The following is a 20,872-nucleotide window of genomic DNA, read 5'->3' on the forward strand; positions in this document are numbered from 1 at the left end:
GTTACCTTAATCACCCATTCACGTGGTTATTTGTAAATTAGTGTAAATATAATGTCCAATCACCACCAAAATTTTTTCTCTCTTCAATATGAAATTTTAGATTTTCAAAATATCAAAGCTTATTTTAACCAGTGATCACTGGGCATCTGGTTGTAAATTTTTTCCTTATTTCTTAGCAAATCATTTTAGTTGAATTACATCAGCATTCTAAACAAAAAACTGCACAACAAGGCTGTTTCATCATACAATTATACATATATACACAGAAAAAGAGAGAGATAATTACTTGTTAAAATGGAGGTCATAGTTTACGTGTGGAAGTGTATGTATGGTGAAGATATGTTTGTGAGGTTTATTGATCAGAGCAGGGGGTAAAACATCAAACTTCAACAAACACATATAGTGATACGAGCACAACGCATCACATCACCAACAAACAGCCTGAGAAGAACAGCCATTGTGTTCTATTACAATATCACTTCCTCTCTTTACACGGTGGTATTCTTCTCACCAAAATAGAGTGCCACCATGGCATTCTGATGGGGGGGGGGGGGTGTTGTAGATAGGGATGGGGGGGGGCAACTAGAGAGAGAGAAGGAGGGAGGGAAAAAGAGAAAGAGAGGGGGAGGAGGAAAAGGAAGAGTAGAGGGGGGGTTGAAACACTCCCTGAGATGGCATTTCTCAGAGTGTCCCACAGAGTGCTCTATTCCCACAGTGGGACGGGCACGAGGGGGCCTGCGTTGTATATGAACTCCAGTATTTGCATACTCCAGTTTTACATAGAGATACACTGCCATTTTTCTCAATTGCTCAGTATATCCCCACTGTCATACAGACACCAGAGCTGGGCTACATCTACAGGACCCCTGGGCCACGGTATAACAGCCCACTCATTCATCTGAAGAGGACAAGACCACAGAAGACTCAACCCAAGACAGTCTCATAAGTCAGAAGTCAGACAGGTAATGAACTTTATGCATCACTTTAATAGATCAAGAGATCTGTAGGTCAAATTAGATTTTTTTTTAATTTCTTTAATTTATTTCCATAATTTTGAGGGTATAGTATTTTTTTTTACAGTGTCATAAATAATAATTTTGAATCCAATATTATAACATTTGAACATTATGACATCACTTTTGTCATTATAAAGGATTATGATTTTATGGTACTTTGGCCAAAGATTATTTCAGTGACTGACTGACTGTCTAGACTATTTAAAAGTAGGAACGTGAATTAGATCATCTGTGCTGTGATTGGTGTGTAACCTAGTCAGTTTAACTTGTATAACTATGTACAGTGGCCCCACTTAACCTACACCTACAAATGTATTAATGTCATTAAATTAAATGTCAAACCAAGTTTCAACTGCAAACAAATGATGGTAGATTTATTTTTCAGACATAATTCCATTTTTCTAAGCCATGTTTTTATTTAAAACCTGACCATTTTTCATATTTTGTGAAATATTTTGCTGTAAAAGTGAAAATTCTATTATTGGTCTTATTGGTTTGCTGTTTTGTTATTTAATGCAATGGCATTCATACATTTTAAGTGTGGCTTAAGTTTCCAAATACATTTTAAGAGTCACTGTATGTTCAATATATTCTATATTTTTCATATCCCACTCGCAAAGTGCAGTAGCCCTGTATGTGATGACAAGTCTTGTTGATTAACAAGACATTGGCTGATCAGTGCAGCTGCTTTGACAGTGAAGAGAGAAACAATTGCCTTCATGGCCCATATGAGGGATCCCACTGGATGGCAAGTGTTAATATATGCTGCTGTTTTTGTATAATAGGGTTCTGCACTGGGTTGAGTCAGGTGAGGATTATTCTCACTCCATATGGCAAAAACTCAGCTTCTCATCCTTGACCTCCATCCATTAAATTGGCCTGTGTCAGTCCTGGAATGCCTGGCTTTAAAAGTTGCTCTGTCCTTTGTTTTTTAAAGCATGCCTTTAGCATTGCAAGTTCAAGTCCAGTAACACAAGTTCATACACAGGTTTAGACTTCCACTAGAAATGATGATAGTTTGCTTTGTACAGCAATTATGACTTCACAGTGTACATGAATATTTAATGAGGAAAACACAAAAGCAGGTTATATATATATATATATATATATATATATATATATATATATATATATATATTATATATATATATATATATATATATGCACCTTGCTAAAAACCTGCATAACAGATGTTTACATAATTTACAAAATATTTTGTTAATTTAATTTACATACTATCCTATAAGACAAAAGACTACAGTCATTAATGCTTAAAGAAGTAGCACAGTATATTAAGAGGCAGGGGTAAATATATACATGCTACTCTGTGTAAATTTACTTATTACTTTGTCTTGTGGAATATGTTAAACTATTTAAAATTTGGGAGTTAGTAAGTTTTTTTTAATTTATGTTTTTGCATTTAATTAATCAAAAATACAGTAAAACAGTAATATTGTGAAATATTATTACAATTTAAAATAACAGTTTTCTGTTTTAATATATTTTAAAATGTAATTTATTTCAGTGATGGAAAGCTGAGTTTTCAGCAGCCATTACTCCAGTATTCAGTGACACGTGATTCAGAAATCATTATTTCAAATTCTTAATCCATTATACTGATTTTGTGCTCAATAAATATTTCTTATTATTAATGCTGAAAACAGTTGTGTTGCTTTTCAGGCTTCTTTGATGAATAAAAAGTTTCAAAGAACAGCATTTCTTTGAAATAGAAATCTCAAAAAAGTATTCATTTTTAAAAAAATAACAACAAAAATGTTGTTGACCCTAAACTTTTAAACTGTAAATGAAACTTTTAAACTGTACATTTCTGTGGCAATAGCTTCATCATTCATTCATTCATTTATACAATTTCTTACTTGAAACAAAATGATAAACATCATGCAGATTCTGCCAGGGATAAACTTATAAGCAGAACTATATAAACCACAGTGTTTTTCTTTGTGTCTTGCCTAGTTTACACTTCTGGTTATATTGTTACAAAGATGTGACTACAGTCTGTGTTGTCACACTGATTCTGGTAGTCCCTGACATCAGGTTGAGGGGAAGGGGCTTAAATAAATATTTATTCAGAGTTAAGGGGTCAGTCTCATGCGTGGGCATTGCAGTGCCTCTTATGGTGTGAATATCAGTGTGCCAACAGTGACATGATCACTGTGAGAAAAACCAGCATGCCATCGCTTGCCAACAGTGCCTGGCACCTTTGTGAAGTGCTGCTAGAATGTTTCAAAGGTGTTGTGGCAATATTCCCAGCTTGTTAAACTGATGCAAATGGGAATGTGAGGCTGCATGTTATTCTAAGTTTATTTTTGTTATTGAATGTTTGACAGTGGCTTAGAGTCATAAAGAACAGACAAAGAATCCTTGAGGGCTAAGGGAAGCTCTGATGATTCTTAACAAACAATTTAAAAGAAGTTCAGGAAGAGTTTTGAAAAGTTTGTTTTAGATTCGGATCCATAAGCACCTTTCCACTGGAACTAAATCAAGTTATTAAAGGGCCGTTTAAATTATTTAAAATATTTAAAATATTATAAATCCATCCATCCATCCATCCATCATTTACACATTATATATATATATATATATATATATATATATATATATATATATATATATATATATATAGATATATATATATATATATATAAGTTATTAATTATTAAAGTATTAATATATATTTAAGTAAATAGCAGAAGCAAAAAACAAATTAACTTAATATTAAATATTAATAATAAATAAATTAATAAATATTAATATTAATATCAAATTAAAGATTCATTGGTTGTGTGTATTGAGGGGGGAAAGGATCTTAATTTAACCCACTAAAACAATAGTGTGTGAGTATATACATTAAAAGCCCTTTAAGGTCAGTAGCCAATGTCAACTCTTTCCTTTTACAAACAGAAAATCATATGAGAACAGGTGAAAGTTCTTCATTCAGTCATTCATCTCACCAACCCGTGTATGCACACTGAAGTCCCATTGTTTGCTGTCTTCATGAAATACATAATTCTTTGACCTCTCATAATACCTCATGATAAGCGTTTTTGGGTTTTATGATTTTGTGCATTAACCAGATGCAAAATAATCAGCACAAACAAACTCTTATCTCGTGTTGTTCTTTTGCTCTCTTTGGGAAAGAAAACACCCTTGCACTTGTATACCCTAAGAGACTCATTTCCTTTAAAGTAGCAAGTCTGGAGGAAATCATATTGTTTGAAATTGCTTCCTAAGAGAAGAAGAAAAGGAAGATGGAAAAAAGGAAAAGGGAGAGACAGAATGAGAAAGAGAGAGAGCACATTGGCGACAGAGATTGCCCAGTCAGTGTGAATCAGATGGATATTTCCGTCCTCCTTCTGTTTTTTTTTTGTTTGTTTTTTTAATGAACATCTAAGATTCCGTTCCCACCAATGCCATTCCGAAAAGCCTTTGCCAACACAACATATGCACACGAGTTTACTGAGTTCCCATCACTGAATTACAGTCATTTCTAAAGCATCTGATATCAGCAAGCATTTTTTTGTTTAAAAGACGTTTATTAGCCATCTAAACACAGCCCAGACGTCTAGGCTAAAACAAGGCTAAATTTGGGCTGTCAGTGAAAATTTAATACACGTCTAACCATAGCCCAAAAATAGACTACTCATCAAATAGATAGCTAATGAATGCCTACATATAGACACCTATTAAACAACAAAATGGCAATCCATCCAAACAAATTAAATATACAGCTTTTATTAAGAAAAATAAAATTTTAAACAACTTGGACAACTTAAGACAATACAAAAAGATAAAAATACAAAATAATTAATGACAAAATAATATTTTATAAATACAATACGCCTACAGTTAAATATAAATATGATTTAAAAAAAGGAATTTTTAACAACTTAAGATAATAAAAATATCAAAAAATAAAAAATAAATACATTTTAAATAAGATATTTAAAAGAAAAAAAAAATCTAATACAAATCAAGAGCATGTTATCACACTTAACATTATGGATAAATGAATGAAACTTAAAACATGGTTTACTTATTTTAACAAATAAAACAGCCAACAGTGAACTTAAAGGAAATTATTAGTTATTGGTTTTATTTCTTGTTTAAAATGCTTCCCAGCTGCATTCCTTAAGTCCAACTCTGCTGCCGGGAAGTTGGTCATCACAGCATCTGCCAAATAAGGGAAAAAAAAATGTTTACTTTAATTACATTAATTGTGATAGTGAGTTGTTCTCTTTTGCTTGGATGCCTACCAAAAACATAAACGTGGATACATATATATATATATATATATATATATATATATATATATATATATATATATATATATATATATATATATATATAGTGTATCGCCATTCAGTGTGTTGAAAAAAGAGAGAAGCTCTCTGGTAAATGTTGTGTGTTTTATACACATGCATCTAATGACCGAAAACAGTGCAGTGTTTTCAAATGCCTCTTTCTGCAGCGGACCCCCCCCCCCACCCCCCCACATGTTGAATTTGGACATGAGGGAATTTTTTTAAAACCCTAAAATATAATACAGATTGAGGTGGTTAACAATTGCGGACAAAGTTTGACATTTCAAAATGACCTGTAAAGGAATTCTTTAAAATTTCTTATTTGGGTTGTAACTTATTGAGTATTATTGACATCACAATGTTTGATTAATGTTACAAGTTTTGTAGACTTTACCTGTCCAGCATCCTTCTGGCACTGTCTTTGAAGTTTCTTCCTTCAATTCTGCACAACTTTGACACCTGAATAACACATGCCAGTGTCAGGTGGGTAGTATTATATGCGTCCGTGTACAAGTGTTTACCAACCTTAAGCATTGATGCCAATTGACCTGCAAGTTTTCCATCACTAACACTTTAAAACTCTTTATTCCAGCAGTTTAAGTTTTTCCCTATTAGTGCCCCCCACAATCTGTCTCTGCCTCCAAAATTGTCTGCACAACTGACTTCATAACAACACAGTGATAGCTGCTGAAACTAAAAAGTAGCCCAGTAATTTTATTGACCTCAAAGGTTTGTGTATTAATAAATTATTGCCTACCGTTTTATTACATTATGTTTTCGGTTTAGGTTTTGATGCTGCATTGCACACATCTGAGCTATTTGCACTACTGCTGCAAACTTTTTATAATTGATCATTTTATATTGCCATTTTAAATAATTTGTATTCTTAAGCTTTACTATCAATTTAGAAGTCTCAAAATAAATATTATTGTATTTGCACAATGAAGATATTCTATTCAATTAGCTCACATTGTTCAGTCACATATTCTATATGAAAATTGAAATAAATGATGAACTTTGTCAAAGATGAGAGCTTTAGTGAGGAAATGTTGTTTTTTTGAGAGTTTCTTTTTTTTTATTACCATTGCTGCCTTATTCACCATCTTCTCAGTTTCCAGAATTTGAAACTCCTGCTCAGTTTCTCCAATTCTTCTGTGTCCACTGTATAAATTAATATGGATTAATCTTTGTCAAAGCTGTGTTTGTTCTGCTGTTTGCTCTTTCGCCTCTTCTTGCACTGTTTTAGAATAGCTTGAGTTTGTAAACAGTACAAATAATAAAACTTTTACTAAATTTTGCAATTAATCCTCTGAACACATGCATGCTGAACCGTGGGCCTAAGTTAGTCACGGATCACTATCAACTACAATCTGCTCCCTTCACTAAAATGTCACGGTTCCTAAACATGATAACAAATGATATAGATAAATAATGAACACATAAAAACAAAAACAAAGATAGGCTACTTACAAGACCAAGTAGGAATGTCCTTTATCGTTTGTTGTTTGCCCACTGCTCTCCGACAGCTAAACTTAGTGCTCTCTCGTGTACAAACAAAATTCAAAACACAACACTGATCTCTACAAACTCTCATGTCTCGCATTGCCAGTAGTCATATCTCAGTAGGGCTACAAGTGATTGGGAATTGAAATTGCATTTTTATTTATAAAATAAAAGACTAATATCAATAATATCATATAATATGTATGAATGTAACATTTAACAGCTTGTGGGATGCATGACATCATATTATCAAATGCAAGTAAACTTTTGAAACATTTTAATTAGCATTCTTTTTGGCATAATAAATAATGCTATATTTAACAATGCTGTAAAATAATAAAATAAAATAATTATAATTTAAATGTTTCTAAAGTTTACTTGCATTTGATAAGAAGACAGGTGAAAATTGCATGTAAACAATTTTAAGGCTATTTTGGTCATGCACATCACTGGTCTGGTTACTGGTATAGGGCTATATAGACCACAGGTTGCCTAGATTTCGCCAGGTGGGCTAAAAGCTGACTACATGTAGCCCGTCCAATTTAGAGCTTAATCATGGCTACATATAGACCATGTCACGAAATGACACTTATATCTTTGTAGATATTATTGACACTGTAAACATGATGGGATATCAACCATCTCATGCGCAGCCTGGTCAAAAACTAAAGTGAATCAGGCTTGAATATAGTGGGCTACAGATAGCTGCTCTGACTACGAGCTAAATCGTGGCTACACACAGGCTACGTATTGAACGTGTCAAAGAAATGAAACCAAACACCTTGTAAAAGCTGTTGACTTTGCTTGCATGATGGAATATCATACATCTCAGTTATTTTGCCAAAAAACGACATGAAACCAAATTTAAGTTTTTTTGGGCTAGAAGTGGGTTACACATACCCAGACTATATCGGATCTACACTTAACAGAGATGTTGAAATGACGGCTATTGCTTGATGGGATATGTCAGACTATTCCACATAATAAACTTTTAAGGTATTAAATCAAATAAATACATGCAGCTGGAATGTTAAAAACAACAACAACATTTCTTTATGAATCAGACTGCACATTTGTTAAAGTGCATGTTCTAGTACAGTGGTTCTCAACCACGTTCCTGGAGGACCGTCAACACTGCACATTTTGCATGTCTCCTTAATCAAACACACCTGATTCAGGTCACCTGCTTATTAGTAGAAACTCACAGACTTGAAATGGGTGTGTCAGACTAAGGAGACATGCAAAATGTGCAGTGTTGGCGGTCCTCCAGGAACGTGGTTGAGAACCACTGTTCTAGTATATATATATATATAATATATATATATATATATATATATATATATATATATATATATATATATAAAATACTAGATGCATTTATACATACAGTATATACACACACAAACTCATTTTTATTCTGCAGTTTAACATAAAAATTACATAAATATAAACTTCCAGGTTCATATTTCCCAAAATCAGAAAAATAAAAATTAGATTTTGCATACAGAAAAAAAAAAAATTTCAAGGTAGTAAAAAAGTACAAAATGCATTAAAGTGAATACAATAAAATAGGCTTCTTTATATGCTAATAGATAAAGTCCAGTTATTTCATTAGTTCCCACTTTTTTGTCGTCTCTGGATTAACTCACTAAAACTGTAGATCAGATATTTTGATTATTTTACATCTGCTCAAAAAGTAGGAGGGCCTCTATGCAAAGTTTGCAAACTGTCTGTCCATATTTGGCATATTTGTCGTGCAAAACAGTGTTTGGTACAAGATGGGTGTGAGAGGACAGGCAAGCACAGACCCACACACACATACATTTTCAAGGTAACTCTCTAGTGTGGCCGCAGTTAGTGCTTCATAAAACCTTTGAGATTTAATGGGTATTCGAGTGACAACCTCCTGTAAATAGCATTAAATCGAAAGCCCTTTCCATGTACCCTTAACTGGTGCTGAAGAAAATAACTAAAACAGGCATGTGGAGACACTAAGAAAAGATTAATGTGCGTGTCAGAGCAAAGACACATAGCACACTTTCTCAGTGATTTTACAACTTTAAAGCTGTTAGATAAATTGTATCAATTTCATTTAGAATTAACAACTTATTTTAGAGATAAGATGCTTTATAAAATGACTGGAATTTAGAGTGATTTATTTAAGGGGAGACTGAAGTGGCGGACTGGCATTTATGGAAATGAGACAGTGCTCACTGATGTTATTTTGGGAAGCAGAGCAACACTGGACAGTGTTAATGTTAGTGTCTAAGATTAATACACCTGAACTCACGTTTGACACATTGTAGAGAAACAGAAAGGAAACTTTTGAAGGAGTTTATTCTTAGTAATTACTTCATTTAAATAATATAGAATATACAGTACTATAAAAATAATCTCTTTAGGAAAGTTTTTTTTTTTTTGCTCAAAATATCTAAAAAAAAAAAAAAATACTATTTTTATTAAAATTGATGGTGTGACGTAGCTTAAGAAATTAAAATTAATTAAAAGAAGTTGTTTTGATTTCAACAAACTTTCACCCATTTTTAGATTTTATCCCAAATATTTATTGTTATCCCTGTTACAGAAAATAAAGAAACGTTTTTACAGATTTTAAATATTTAAAAGAAACTTTACATTTAAAAAAAAAAAAAAAAAAAAAAAAAAAAAAAGGGTCTTGTCTGATTTCTCAGCCTACCATATTTGTCTGAACTTGGAGCACTGACCCAGCCATTTAGTTTGATTTGGCCCTATCTTGAGAAGTTAAGTTAATCAGTGCAGCATCCTAATAGCTTCATCACTCATGCAGGGACAAAAACAGAAGCACAAAGGCTGGTACATGTGATGCAGTTGGGAGACAGCTGTAATGTGGTAAAATGATCACCCTATCTAGTCCTGGACAGGGTCATTCAGAGCGGCGGTTCTCAGGGCCCATGGCATCACATTGCCCTGATCTACCCTGCCAAGACCACTGTTCCTATCCTACCCCAAAAAATGGGGCATGCCAGACTAAAAATAGTAGTGCTACCCTCTCAGGCCCTACTGTAAATATACAATATACAGTATCATGACTCACAGCATGTGAATCCTCTGAAAAAGTGAAGTGGATCACAAGAAAACTGTCAGTCTTTTCAGATGCAGTGTCTTTGTATTTGACAGCACAAGCACATTTTTCACAAAAATAAGTTTTTCAATTTGTTTTGAATGATAAAACAATAGATAACAATATCATTCAAAAGAAAGACAAAAACGCATTTGGACACTTTTTTGTCAAACTTTAGTGGACCATGTTCACAGTTAATGTGACAACCCAGAGCGGGTAACTTTGCTGTAGGACACCTATGTAAGCACACGGTGAAATGATTTCACTTACATCCACTAAAAATCACCTTTGCATTGCATTATTTTGATCTACTTACTGATGCACAAGTACACAAATAAAATCCCTTTGATATATTAAAAAAAATCTTGACTGCCATATTGCAGGGGTGTCCAAACTCAGTCCTGGAGGGCCGTGGCCGCCAGAGTTGCCTCAACACACCTGCCTGGAAGTTTTTGTATGCCTAATAAGACCTTGATTAGCTGGTTCAGGTGTGTTTCATTAGGGTTGGAGCTAAACTGTCCCCTTGTCCAAATACCCACACTACTTATATGACGTATTTCCTGTATTTGGCCTAAGTGTTCAAGTGAGCATGAAGTGAGCATGTCAAACTTTTTGTAAAAATGCAAGTGTTTACATAGCTTTATTTTTCATTTTAATTTTAAATACTTTGAATTTTAAAATCAACTTCTAAATTTATGTTCCTATAACATGACATAATTTTAATTTGTGGTGCTTCTTATTAAGTGATAAAAATCAGTTGCAAATGTTGTACAAAATAAATATATCCACTACTCATCTTTGCACCAATAAAACGTAAAAACACAGTTTTTCTACCAAATTATATGTAATATCTAATTATTATTAATATTTCACATACATTGGAAAGGTTTCCGTGACCTCTCACAAGATCTCTGCAAAAAGTCTCACGATTTATTTCCACAACATGATGCATGATGGGACACACTAAGCCTTGAATACCGCTCCGTTAAGGGCACTGCGCTTTGGCATTTTTAAGATCTGGGACAGTCTTACGCACTTACTTCCTGTCGCGCGCACGCGCTCTCAAGTGGCCAAGACCGCAAGTGTGGGTATTTGGAGAAGGCATCTGAAGAGGACAGGACACCCCTGCCGTATTGTAATCTCTCCAGTCAACTACACAAGACTTATCAATGGCATACACCAACAGAGCAGCGCCATCTACAGACTAAATTATTGCAACTGCTACAATTATTCTAAAAACGGATTGGCTTGGATGGTTACCTCTCACGGTGATTGGTTATGTAGAGAGATACTTTTTTATTATTATTTATTGAATAACAAATATATGAACAATATAACCATGTATAAACCTTTTTTTAACAAAGACAAATAAATAAATACATTTCCTAGAGGGAATAAACAGTTTTTCATAAAACTTTTTCATTGGTATTTGCATTGCTATTTCATTGGTATTGAAAAATGATCTCAATGCCAATCTCCTTTTTTTCTTTTTTGCTCTCTCTGCATTGATAGTGTTGGCGTCGAGTGATGGGGGACTGGAGTCTCTTGGGTAATTTTCTGGAGGAGGTGCAGGAGCACTCCACAATAGTGGGGAAGGTTTGGTTGACCGTGCTGTTCATCTTCCGTATCCTGGTGCTGGGCACGGCTGCAGAGTCATCATGGGGCGATGAGCAGTCTGACTTCATGTGTGACACACTACAGCCCGGTTGCACCAACGTCTGTTATGACCGAGCTTTCCCCATTGCCCATATCCGCTACTGGGTGCTGCAGATCGTCTTCGTATCAACACCATCCCTCATCTACATGGGCCATGCCATGCACACTGTCCGCATGGAGGAGAAACGGAAACGGAAGGAGCAAGAGGAGAAGGGTGAGGAGGGCAAAGGAGAGAAGGAGTATTTGGAACAGAAAGAGAAATTAAAAGTTCCAAAGACAAATATCCGCCTTAAGGGGGCACTGCTGCAGACGTACGTCCTGAGTATTGTGATCCGCTTGGTCATGGAAGTGACCTTCATTGTTATCCAGTACATGATGTATGGAATCTTCCTGAATGCTCTGTATCCTTGTAACATGTCACCTTGTCCCAACCGTGTGAATTGTTACATGTCCCGTCCAACTGAGAAAAATGTTTTCATTGTTTTTATGCTGGCAGTGGCAGCTGTTTCACTGTTCCTCAGTGTGCTAGAACTGTACCACCTTGGATGGAAACAGTGCAAGCAATGCCTTCGAAAATACGCCAACAAACATGCCACTGATGTCAAAAGCAAAACCGTTAAAGCTGTTTCTGTAGCCCAAACCGGCAAGACGAGTATTCCAATGGAACTGCATGAAACGGCACATCCACATCCCTCCCAAACATGCACCCCACCCCCAGATTTCAACCAGTGCCTAGCGTCAAGCCAAGGTCCAACATCAGCCCCACATCTGCATCACCATCACCTTCATCACATCCACCAAACCTGCCAGCCCTTCACCAACCGCCTGGCACACCAGCAGAACTCTGTCAACATGGCCACTGAGCGGCATCACCACAGCCACGATGATCTGGAGCCGGCCGTAGACTTCCTGCAGATGAGCTACGAGAGTCCTGAGACTCGAGTCCTGGGTGATATGACACACAGCGCCCCCTCCACGCCATCCCCCCAACCAGGCTACTTCAGAGACAAGCGCCGGCTAAGCAAGACCAGTGGTACTAGTAGTAACCGAGACAGACCAAGTGATCTGGCCGTGTAGGTTGGATTAAAGGACCACCCGGAAAAAGAGAAGCTGGGAGTGTGAACTAGCCTTAAGATGTGAGATATGGATGCGAGGGGTGTGGATGCTTGTGAGTGTATGAAAATACTTGTGTGTTGGTACTATGAGATGGGATATTTCATTTCTTTGGGATAAGAAAGGCTTAAATAATACCATGAATCAGAGGATAATGGGAGTGTGTAAGACAGAGAATCTGTATCAATCTGGTTTCATTGAAACTGTTGTTGTAAGTGAATGTAAATTTTAATAGGCTGGATCAGTTAATCCTGAATAAAAGGGTGTTAATATATAGATGAATGGATGGATGAATGGAAGATAAAAGGACTACTGAAATAACTTTGTGGCATTTACAAGATAGTACTGGATAGTTTTGCACACTGATAAAGTTAATATTTTAAGAAAAATAGTTTTGATTTAGGTTTTTGTGTTCTGTAATTCAAAACACTCCAATCAAACACTTTATTTGAGTCAAAAAGCAATAAAGCACTTAAACATATCTTAATAAAGATCATTGCAAAAAAAAAGAAAGAAAAAGAAAAAAAAACATTGTAAATAAAAAATAAAAAAAGAAAGAAAAAAACACACCATGCTTTATGTGTGATGATTTTACTAAAATTTATGAAATTTATTAGCAATAAATGACTACAGAAAAGTTTATGTGAAATAAATAGCATTTAATTCTATGAGGTGACTTAAGATATTCCTAATATTATGATCAATTCACCAGGAATGCAAACGTGTGAATTATTAAGACACAAGAGTTACTGGCTACAGAAGTGAGGCTATACTTAAATGAGATATAAAAACAGAGGAAGTCTCAAATCATTTTTGCCATTTTGGCATTAAGGCAAAAAATAAACAAATAAATAAATAGGCCTATTGAAAAAAAAAAAAAAACCTTTTGTATGCCTATTGAAAGTGCCTTGAAAGAGTAGATCAAAAAGAAAAGATGGCAAGAGCAAACAGCTTATAATAAAATATTGATCTTTTGATATAACATGCACGATTGCATTAATAGTCTGAAAACAATAAGTTTTATTAATGGAAAGCAGGGTTTGTATTTATCAAAGCATTTTCACTGATGTCTGCTATATGTTTGTCATGTGAATTATTCAATTGTCAGCTAATGTCATAAAATTTCAATTAAATTATCTGTCAGAGTGTACCAGTATTCAGGAAAATGATTTACTGTCACTGTGTTACCTTTCAAAACGTTGTTTAGTCTTTTGATGTGGTCATCTCTGTTTCTTTAAATGTAATATTTAATCTTGCATTAGTGTATGTAGTTTTTACAATTAAAAACAATATGATGAGATTAGAGTTGGTCTAGGTAATCTTTCTTTCACAGTTAATGACATCTGATCTATATTTCACTTCATTTCTCACATTTGTCTGCAGTCGCATGGTGTCTCGTTTCCTCTGATCTGTTTACAGCACACAATAAAAATATCCCAGCAGTAATAAAACATTTTTCTTTTTCTTTTTTCTGCACGTTATAAAATTACAAGCCAGTATTATTACACATTCATAGGCTACATTACAATGTATAATATAGTGGAGCTTTAATGAGTGGTAGAAATGAGTGCCAGAAATCGCTCACTTGTTCGCTGATTCTCTAATAGTGCATGGAAGTTGCAATATATCTACAAGGAGTGAAAAAATAAAGCTGGAGTTTTAACAACTGTCACTTTTATCCTAGTGCACATATCATTAAAAATAAATAACAGTAACAGTTGTATTTGGCCAATACCTCAGTGCCAGCTTTTGAACTGATGTTTTATTAATGAATTGTTGAATAAAGTCATTATTTTTGTTTTCTTCGCTTACAAAAAGTGTTCCCATCACTTCATATAACCCAGATTGCAAGAGAATTAATTACAAAATTAAATTGTATAAATAAAATACACTTAAATACAAATATTAATATAAAAAATCAGGAATTTTTAACAACTTAAGATAATAAAATTATGAAAATAAAAAAAAATGAAGATAACTTAAGATATTAAAAAAAATCAAGAGCATGCTATCACACTTAATATTAAAACATTACAGATGAATGACAACATTAAAAAAAAAGATTAACTCTTTTGTTGGTTAACTTATTTTAACAAATAAAACAACCAAAAGTGAACTTAAAGGAAATTATTAATTATTGGTTTTATTTCTTGTTTAAAATGCTTCCCAACTGCGTTATTCAAGTCCAACTATGTTGCTGCAGGGAAGTTGGTTATCACCGCATCTGCCAAATAAGAAGAAAAAGACAAAAAAAAAGCACAAGAAAAGCTTTTTTGACATAATTTTGTACTTTAATTACACTAATTGTGACAGGGAGTCATTCTCTTTTGCTTGGATGCCTACTAAAAACAAAAATGAGATATATAGTGTATCACCAAGTGTGTTAAAAAAGAGAGAAGCTCTCTGGTAAATGTTGTGTGTTTTAAGCCTTCTACACACTGCATGATTTTAGCAATCCTATAAGATCATTGCTGGTCACACTGTGTGACATGAATCTACTAAACTTGGGTACGACATGCATGTAGACTGTATGATGATGACACCTATTGACCTGTAGGCTTCGACGCACGTTTATATAGAAGAATAAAACATCATTAGCATGCGCTAGTGGTAAACAAAAAGAGCATGATGAATCACACTTTGACAGTTGTAGTTTTTATGTGTGCTGAAAAAAAGTGGGAGCGGCGAAAGTGGAAGAAATAAGAGCTTGAGGCAAGCAGTTTTATGTTTTAGCGCCATGTCGTGCTGATTTCATGTTGCATTTTTACTGGTTGGTCAGTAAACGTGGGTCGTGACTGCAAATACACTGTGCGATGAACATGCTGAATTTCTAACACTGCCAGAAAATTATCGTAGGCTTATCTTTGGTTGCAAGCCTGTGACAACGGCCATCTTTGAACCTCCCTCACTGTATGACATAGGACCACCGATTAGGAGCCACGATCACAGAAATTGCCACGATTGTTTCAGGATGCTAATCTTTTGTCTGGGACAGCCGAAAATCGTGCAGTGTATCTTGGACTTTATACACATACCTCTAATGACTGAGAACAGTGCAGTCTTTTCAAATGCCTCTTTCTGCAGCGGACCACCCCCCTTCATGTTGAATTTGGACATGAGGGAATTTTTTTAAAACCCTAAAATAATAATAATACAGATTGAGGTGGTTAACAATTGTGGACAAAGTTTGACATTTCAAAATGACCTGTAAAGGAATTATTTTTTACATTTCTTATTTGTGTTGTAACTTATTGAGTATTATTGACATCACAATGTTTGATTAATGTTACACGTTTTGTAGACTTTACCTGTCCAGCATCCTTCTGGCACTGTCTTTGAGGTTTCTTCCTTCAATTCTCCACAACTCTGACACCTGAATAAGACATGCCAACGTCAGCCGGGTAGTATTATATGCGTCCGTGTACAAGTGTTTACCAACCTTAAACACTGATGCCCATTGACCTGCAAGTTTTCCATCACTAACACTTTAAAACTCTTTATTCCAGCAGTTTAAGTTTTTCCCTATTAGTGCCCCCCACAATCTGTCTCTGCCTCCAAAATTGTCTGCACAACTGACTTCATAACAACACAGTGATAACTGCTGTAACTAAAAGTAGCCCAGTAAATACATTAACCTCAAAGGTTCATGGAATAATAAATTCACCCCTACCGTTTTATTATATTATGTTTTCTGTTTGTACTGTTAAGGTTTTAATGCTGCATTGCACATTTGAGCTATTTGCACTATTTCAATACTGCTGCAAACTTTTTTTTAAAAGATAATTTTATATTGCCATTTTTAATCATATGTATTCTTAAGCTTTACTATCAATTTGGAAGTTACAAAATAAATCTTATTGTAACGTTACTTGTACAATGACAAAGATATTCTATTCAATTAGCTTATGGTCTCTCTGTATCTAACAAGCCATTGTTCAGTCATAAATTCATTATAATAATTTGTAAATTTGACTCAATTTCTTTTTTCTAATTTTTCTTATATTTTCTTTGTATCACATCTCCCGCAATTCCTAGTAAACTACATTTCCATATATGGTGCACTACATTACCCATATTCCCCTGGTTAAGGTCTATAAATAGACCTTACGTCCTTCCTTTGTCCCTTTTGCATTGGTGAGGTGTGGGTGTTTGAATGGACACCCAGCCATGTCCTTTGAGTCCTTCCCTGAGGATGCGTTAATGACTTAAAAACATCCTGTTTATCCTGTGCGTCCTGTTTATCCTGTGCATCCTGTTCATCATGTCCAACCTAGTAGTCCTGCTCTATGTGAATTTGTGAACTTCATGTCATGTGAATTGCTAAAGATTTATGCTTCTTCAATCCTTCAAAGGACTGGTGTTTTTCCAGTGTTTTAATCAGACACGCCACCAAGTTTCTACAATTTAATTAACTTTGGATATTTAATTTATATCTCATATTCAGCATATGGTCCTTCGAGCTGGAGCTTTGGTGGATTGGATTACTATGCAAGACATCCAGTCCGGCATAGTGTAAGAATGAGAAGGCCTCCTGCCAGTTTTGCAAACTATTTGGTACAAGAACATGCTCCTCCTCCCTCACCAACATTATTCATAAGTCATCATCAACAAACTGATAATGGAAATCCATGTTCCTTAATACCTGCTGCTTGCTCATCTGCTCAATGTGAACATGATCATTCTGATGATGATGATAATGCGGTTGCTAAACAACCTATTGTTCAAGAATTGTGTGCATGTAGTAAGAAAGCTGAACAGAAATCTACATGCAAGCAAGGTAATTCATCAACTGTTCCATCACCACTTTCATCAAGTAGGCCTAGTTCTCTGCCTCCCCCACCTTCTTCATTGTTACATAGTCCACCTCAACATACACATACACCTGATACATCACAACTACAATCAGGTACTATGACCCAATCTCCTGTAGTTACAGCAGTTTCTGACTCCGTTAATACCCATTCCTCTCAAATACAAGCATCACAGGTGTTGGTGCAACCAGTTGGTTCACTACAGCCCGGTTAATTTTTAGCTAAATAACTCTTTCTCCTCCTTTGTAGTTCATACTCAGTCATCCTCACACATTACATCAGCACAGTTACCTTCTCAGACTTAGCCGATTCCTCATGTATCCTCACCTAATGTCGGTTATCATATGCAGCCACATTCTGTAGGTCACTCAGCGAATCTTGTTTTACAACAACCTACTCCATTCAATCAACCAATTGTTCCCACTACCCAAGCAGCTGCAATTCCACTTCTTCACTCTCACTTATATTCCCAGCCATATTATAGTTCACAATATGCCATTTCCGATCCTATTTCTCATGTTCAGGGACCTTCTTTTCATTTTTTTGGTGAATGATGATCCTCAAGTTTGCAACGTTGCAGTTAGCTCTGACAAATTTGTTGTCACCTCATGAGTCAGAACATTACAAATACCATATCTTGTTGGATCATTTAAAATTCCCTCCAGCTCGCAATCTAGCTCTAGCTTATGCTAATGATCCTAGACCATAAAGCATGGCTCTTTTTGCACTACAGCAGACATATGGGCAACCCCATCAGCTAGTTTTGAGGGGAATCAAAGCCATTCTAGTTCTTCCCAAGGTGAGACCAGGTAACAGCAGAGCATTTAGTAGTTTTGCACTAAAAGTTTGAGCTTTGGTTGGCATGCTCCAATCTTTGGGCCAAGATCAAGCAAAATCTGAACTAACCTGTGCTTCTCATGTACAACAACTGCTTAGTAAGTTGCCCACAGAATATGTGGCCAACTTTGCCCGTTATGCCCGTGCTATCTTACGTTGTCAAAGCTATGATCTGAGTAACTTTTCTGCCTGGCTCCAAGAAAAGGCTAAAATGTCAAGCAATGGCTGATCAAGTTACTGAACCCTCCAAAACCACTCCAGAGTAAGCCTCAATCGAAGATCCACTCTAACACTCGAACAGTCTTGTACAGAGCTAATGGTAATTCTGTTGTATCAAGATCTATGAATAAGCAACCCCATCATCTGAGAGATCAAGAGCAGAGTTCCAAGTATTCGTGTGAATATTATTCCAGTAGACAGCACTTCATTGGCTTGTGTCCTTCTTTCAGAGCTTTAGAAGACAACAAAAAGGATGAGTGGATTAGAAAGAACAAAATATGTTGGAGATGTGGGCTCAACCATCTAGGTGTTGACTGTGACTTGAAAAAACCCTGTCCACAGTGTAAAGGCCGACATCTTGGTATCGTTCATTGGGTTAACTGTCATGATCAGGATAATGGTACATTCTATCTTAGTCAACTTGGAGGTTCCGGTAAGGTGCTCCCGAAAGTTGTTGAAGTACTTCTCCATCATGAAGGGAAGTCGTGGCCTAATGGTTAGAGAGTCGGACTCCCAATCGAAGGGTTGTGAGTTCGAGTCTCGGGCCGGCAGGAATTGTGGGTGGGGGGAGTGCATGTACAGTTCTCTCTCCACCTTCAATACCATGACTTAGGTGCCCTTGAGCAAGGCATCGAACCCCCAACTGCTCCCCGGGCGCCGCAGCATAAAAATGGCTGCCCACTGCTCCGGGTGTGTGTTCACAGTGTGTGTGTGTGTTCACTGCTCTGTGTGTGTGCACTTCGGATGGGTTAAATGCAGAGCACGAATTCTGAGTATGGGTCACCATACTTGGCTGAATGTCACGTCACTTTCACTTTCACTTGAAGGTCGATCCCTGCAAACGTATGCCATTCTTGATGATGGATCAGAATGTACTATGTTGCTACCTCAAGCATTCCCCACTGGGTCTCAATGGGGAAGTCGAGTCCCTAATTGTTAGAACCATATGCCAGGATACTATTGCCCTAGAAGGCTCCCCTTTTAACTTTTGAAATATCCTCAACTGCCAATCCAGAAAGGAAGTATACCATTTCCAAGGCCTTTTCTGCTGCCAGATCGGGACTGGCCGAACAAACATATCCTATTGAGACTCTAAAGAGAGGTTTTAGACATCTTCAAGATTTACCACTTCCAGCATTCTCTAACATTCAACCACTTTTCCTTATTGGGCTAGACTATCCACACCCGATAAACCCAATTGATCAGGTGTATTTCGGACCTCCTAAATCTCCAGCTGCAATCCATACTAAGTTGGGTTGGATACTTCAAGGCCCAATTCCAATTCCTAACACTGATGAGATGCAGTGTCTTTTCACCATCACTAATCCACTTGAGGATCTTTGCCATGATGTAGAGAAATTATGGCAATTGGACATTCTTCCTTTCAGAAATGAGAAAGTCATTACTAGGTCCAAGCAGGACCATGAAGCTATGGACTTGTTAGCCTCCAAGACGAAAAGAGTCGATGTTTATGGTGTGTAAAGATATGCCACTTCTTTATTGTGTGCTGCTTTTGCTGTTCAGTTACGAGCCTCACCAAATGTAGTTATGTCCTCCCTAAGATGTTTTGAGCACTGCCTCCAAAGAAATCCTGAATCTGCTGCTGTCTATGGCCAAGAAATTGCCAAGTTGGAGAAGTCTGGTTATATTTCCAAAGTGGAACCACTTCATGACTCATCCAAGGAATCATGGTATATCCCTCATCATTTTGTTGAACATAACAGGAAACCACAAATAGTCTTCAACTGTTCCTATCAATTTAAAGATACATCACTAAACAACCAGCTCCTTCCTGGACCACAATTAGGTCCCTCCTTACTCATTACTCAGATTTCGCCAGTATTCAGTAGCCATTTGTGGTGACATAAAATCTATGTTTCACCAAATATATTTTATATTTAATCTGTATCTATCTGGATTTTTAGGCTCCACTGTTAGTGTTATCTGTATGCACCATGGGTCTAAGAGTAACGCAATTTGAATTCTCTGTATGTCTGTGCTGTACATGTGGAAGAATTGACAATAAAGCAGACTTGACTTGACTTGACTTGAAATCTTGGAATTCACTGATCTCTCTTCTTGGAGATATATTCCTTCTGCACAGAATCCAGCAGATGACATTACTAAAGGCAAAACACTTGTTGAGCTGGCCAAACCTAATCTTAGATGGAGACAAGGTCCATTGTTTTAGATATTTCCTCCACATCAGTGGCCTCAAAATCTAGTGTCCAGATCTGCTAGTCCTGATCCTGAGCTCCGAAAATCACTTTTTTTGTGGGTTAACACAATTGGAAG

The 20,872-nt window shown here is 36.0% G+C and overlaps 1 protein-coding gene and 1 long non-coding RNA gene across 2 annotated transcripts; one reads left to right on the top strand and one right to left on the bottom strand.

Annotated features, from left to right (window-relative positions):
- The first annotated feature begins 609 nt into the window (after positions 1-609).
- On the top strand, positions 610-13,627 carry LOC109095727 (gap junction alpha-5 protein-like). The gene is made up of 2 exons (XM_019109405.2): positions 610-962; positions 11,454-13,627. Exon 2 carries the CDS (start codon positions 11,469-11,471, stop codon positions 12,672-12,674), a length of 1,206 nt encoding a protein of 401 aa, XP_018964950.2. The 5' UTR covers positions 610-962; positions 11,454-11,468; the 3' UTR covers positions 12,675-13,627.
- LOC122146135 lies at positions 4,889-7,070 on the bottom strand. The gene is made up of 3 exons (XR_006160837.1): positions 6,421-7,070; positions 5,733-5,797; positions 4,889-5,207 (listed from the first exon to the last, which is right to left on the bottom strand). It is a non-coding gene; the product is annotated as an uncharacterized LOC122146135 (long non-coding RNA).
- Positions 13,628-20,872: the final 7,245 nt, after the last annotated feature.

Source organism: Cyprinus carpio, chromosome A9, assembly GCF_018340385.1.
Source record: "Cyprinus carpio isolate SPL01 chromosome A9, ASM1834038v1, whole genome shotgun sequence".
NCBI classification, from domain to species: Eukaryota; Metazoa; Chordata; class Actinopteri; order Cypriniformes; family Cyprinidae; genus Cyprinus; species Cyprinus carpio.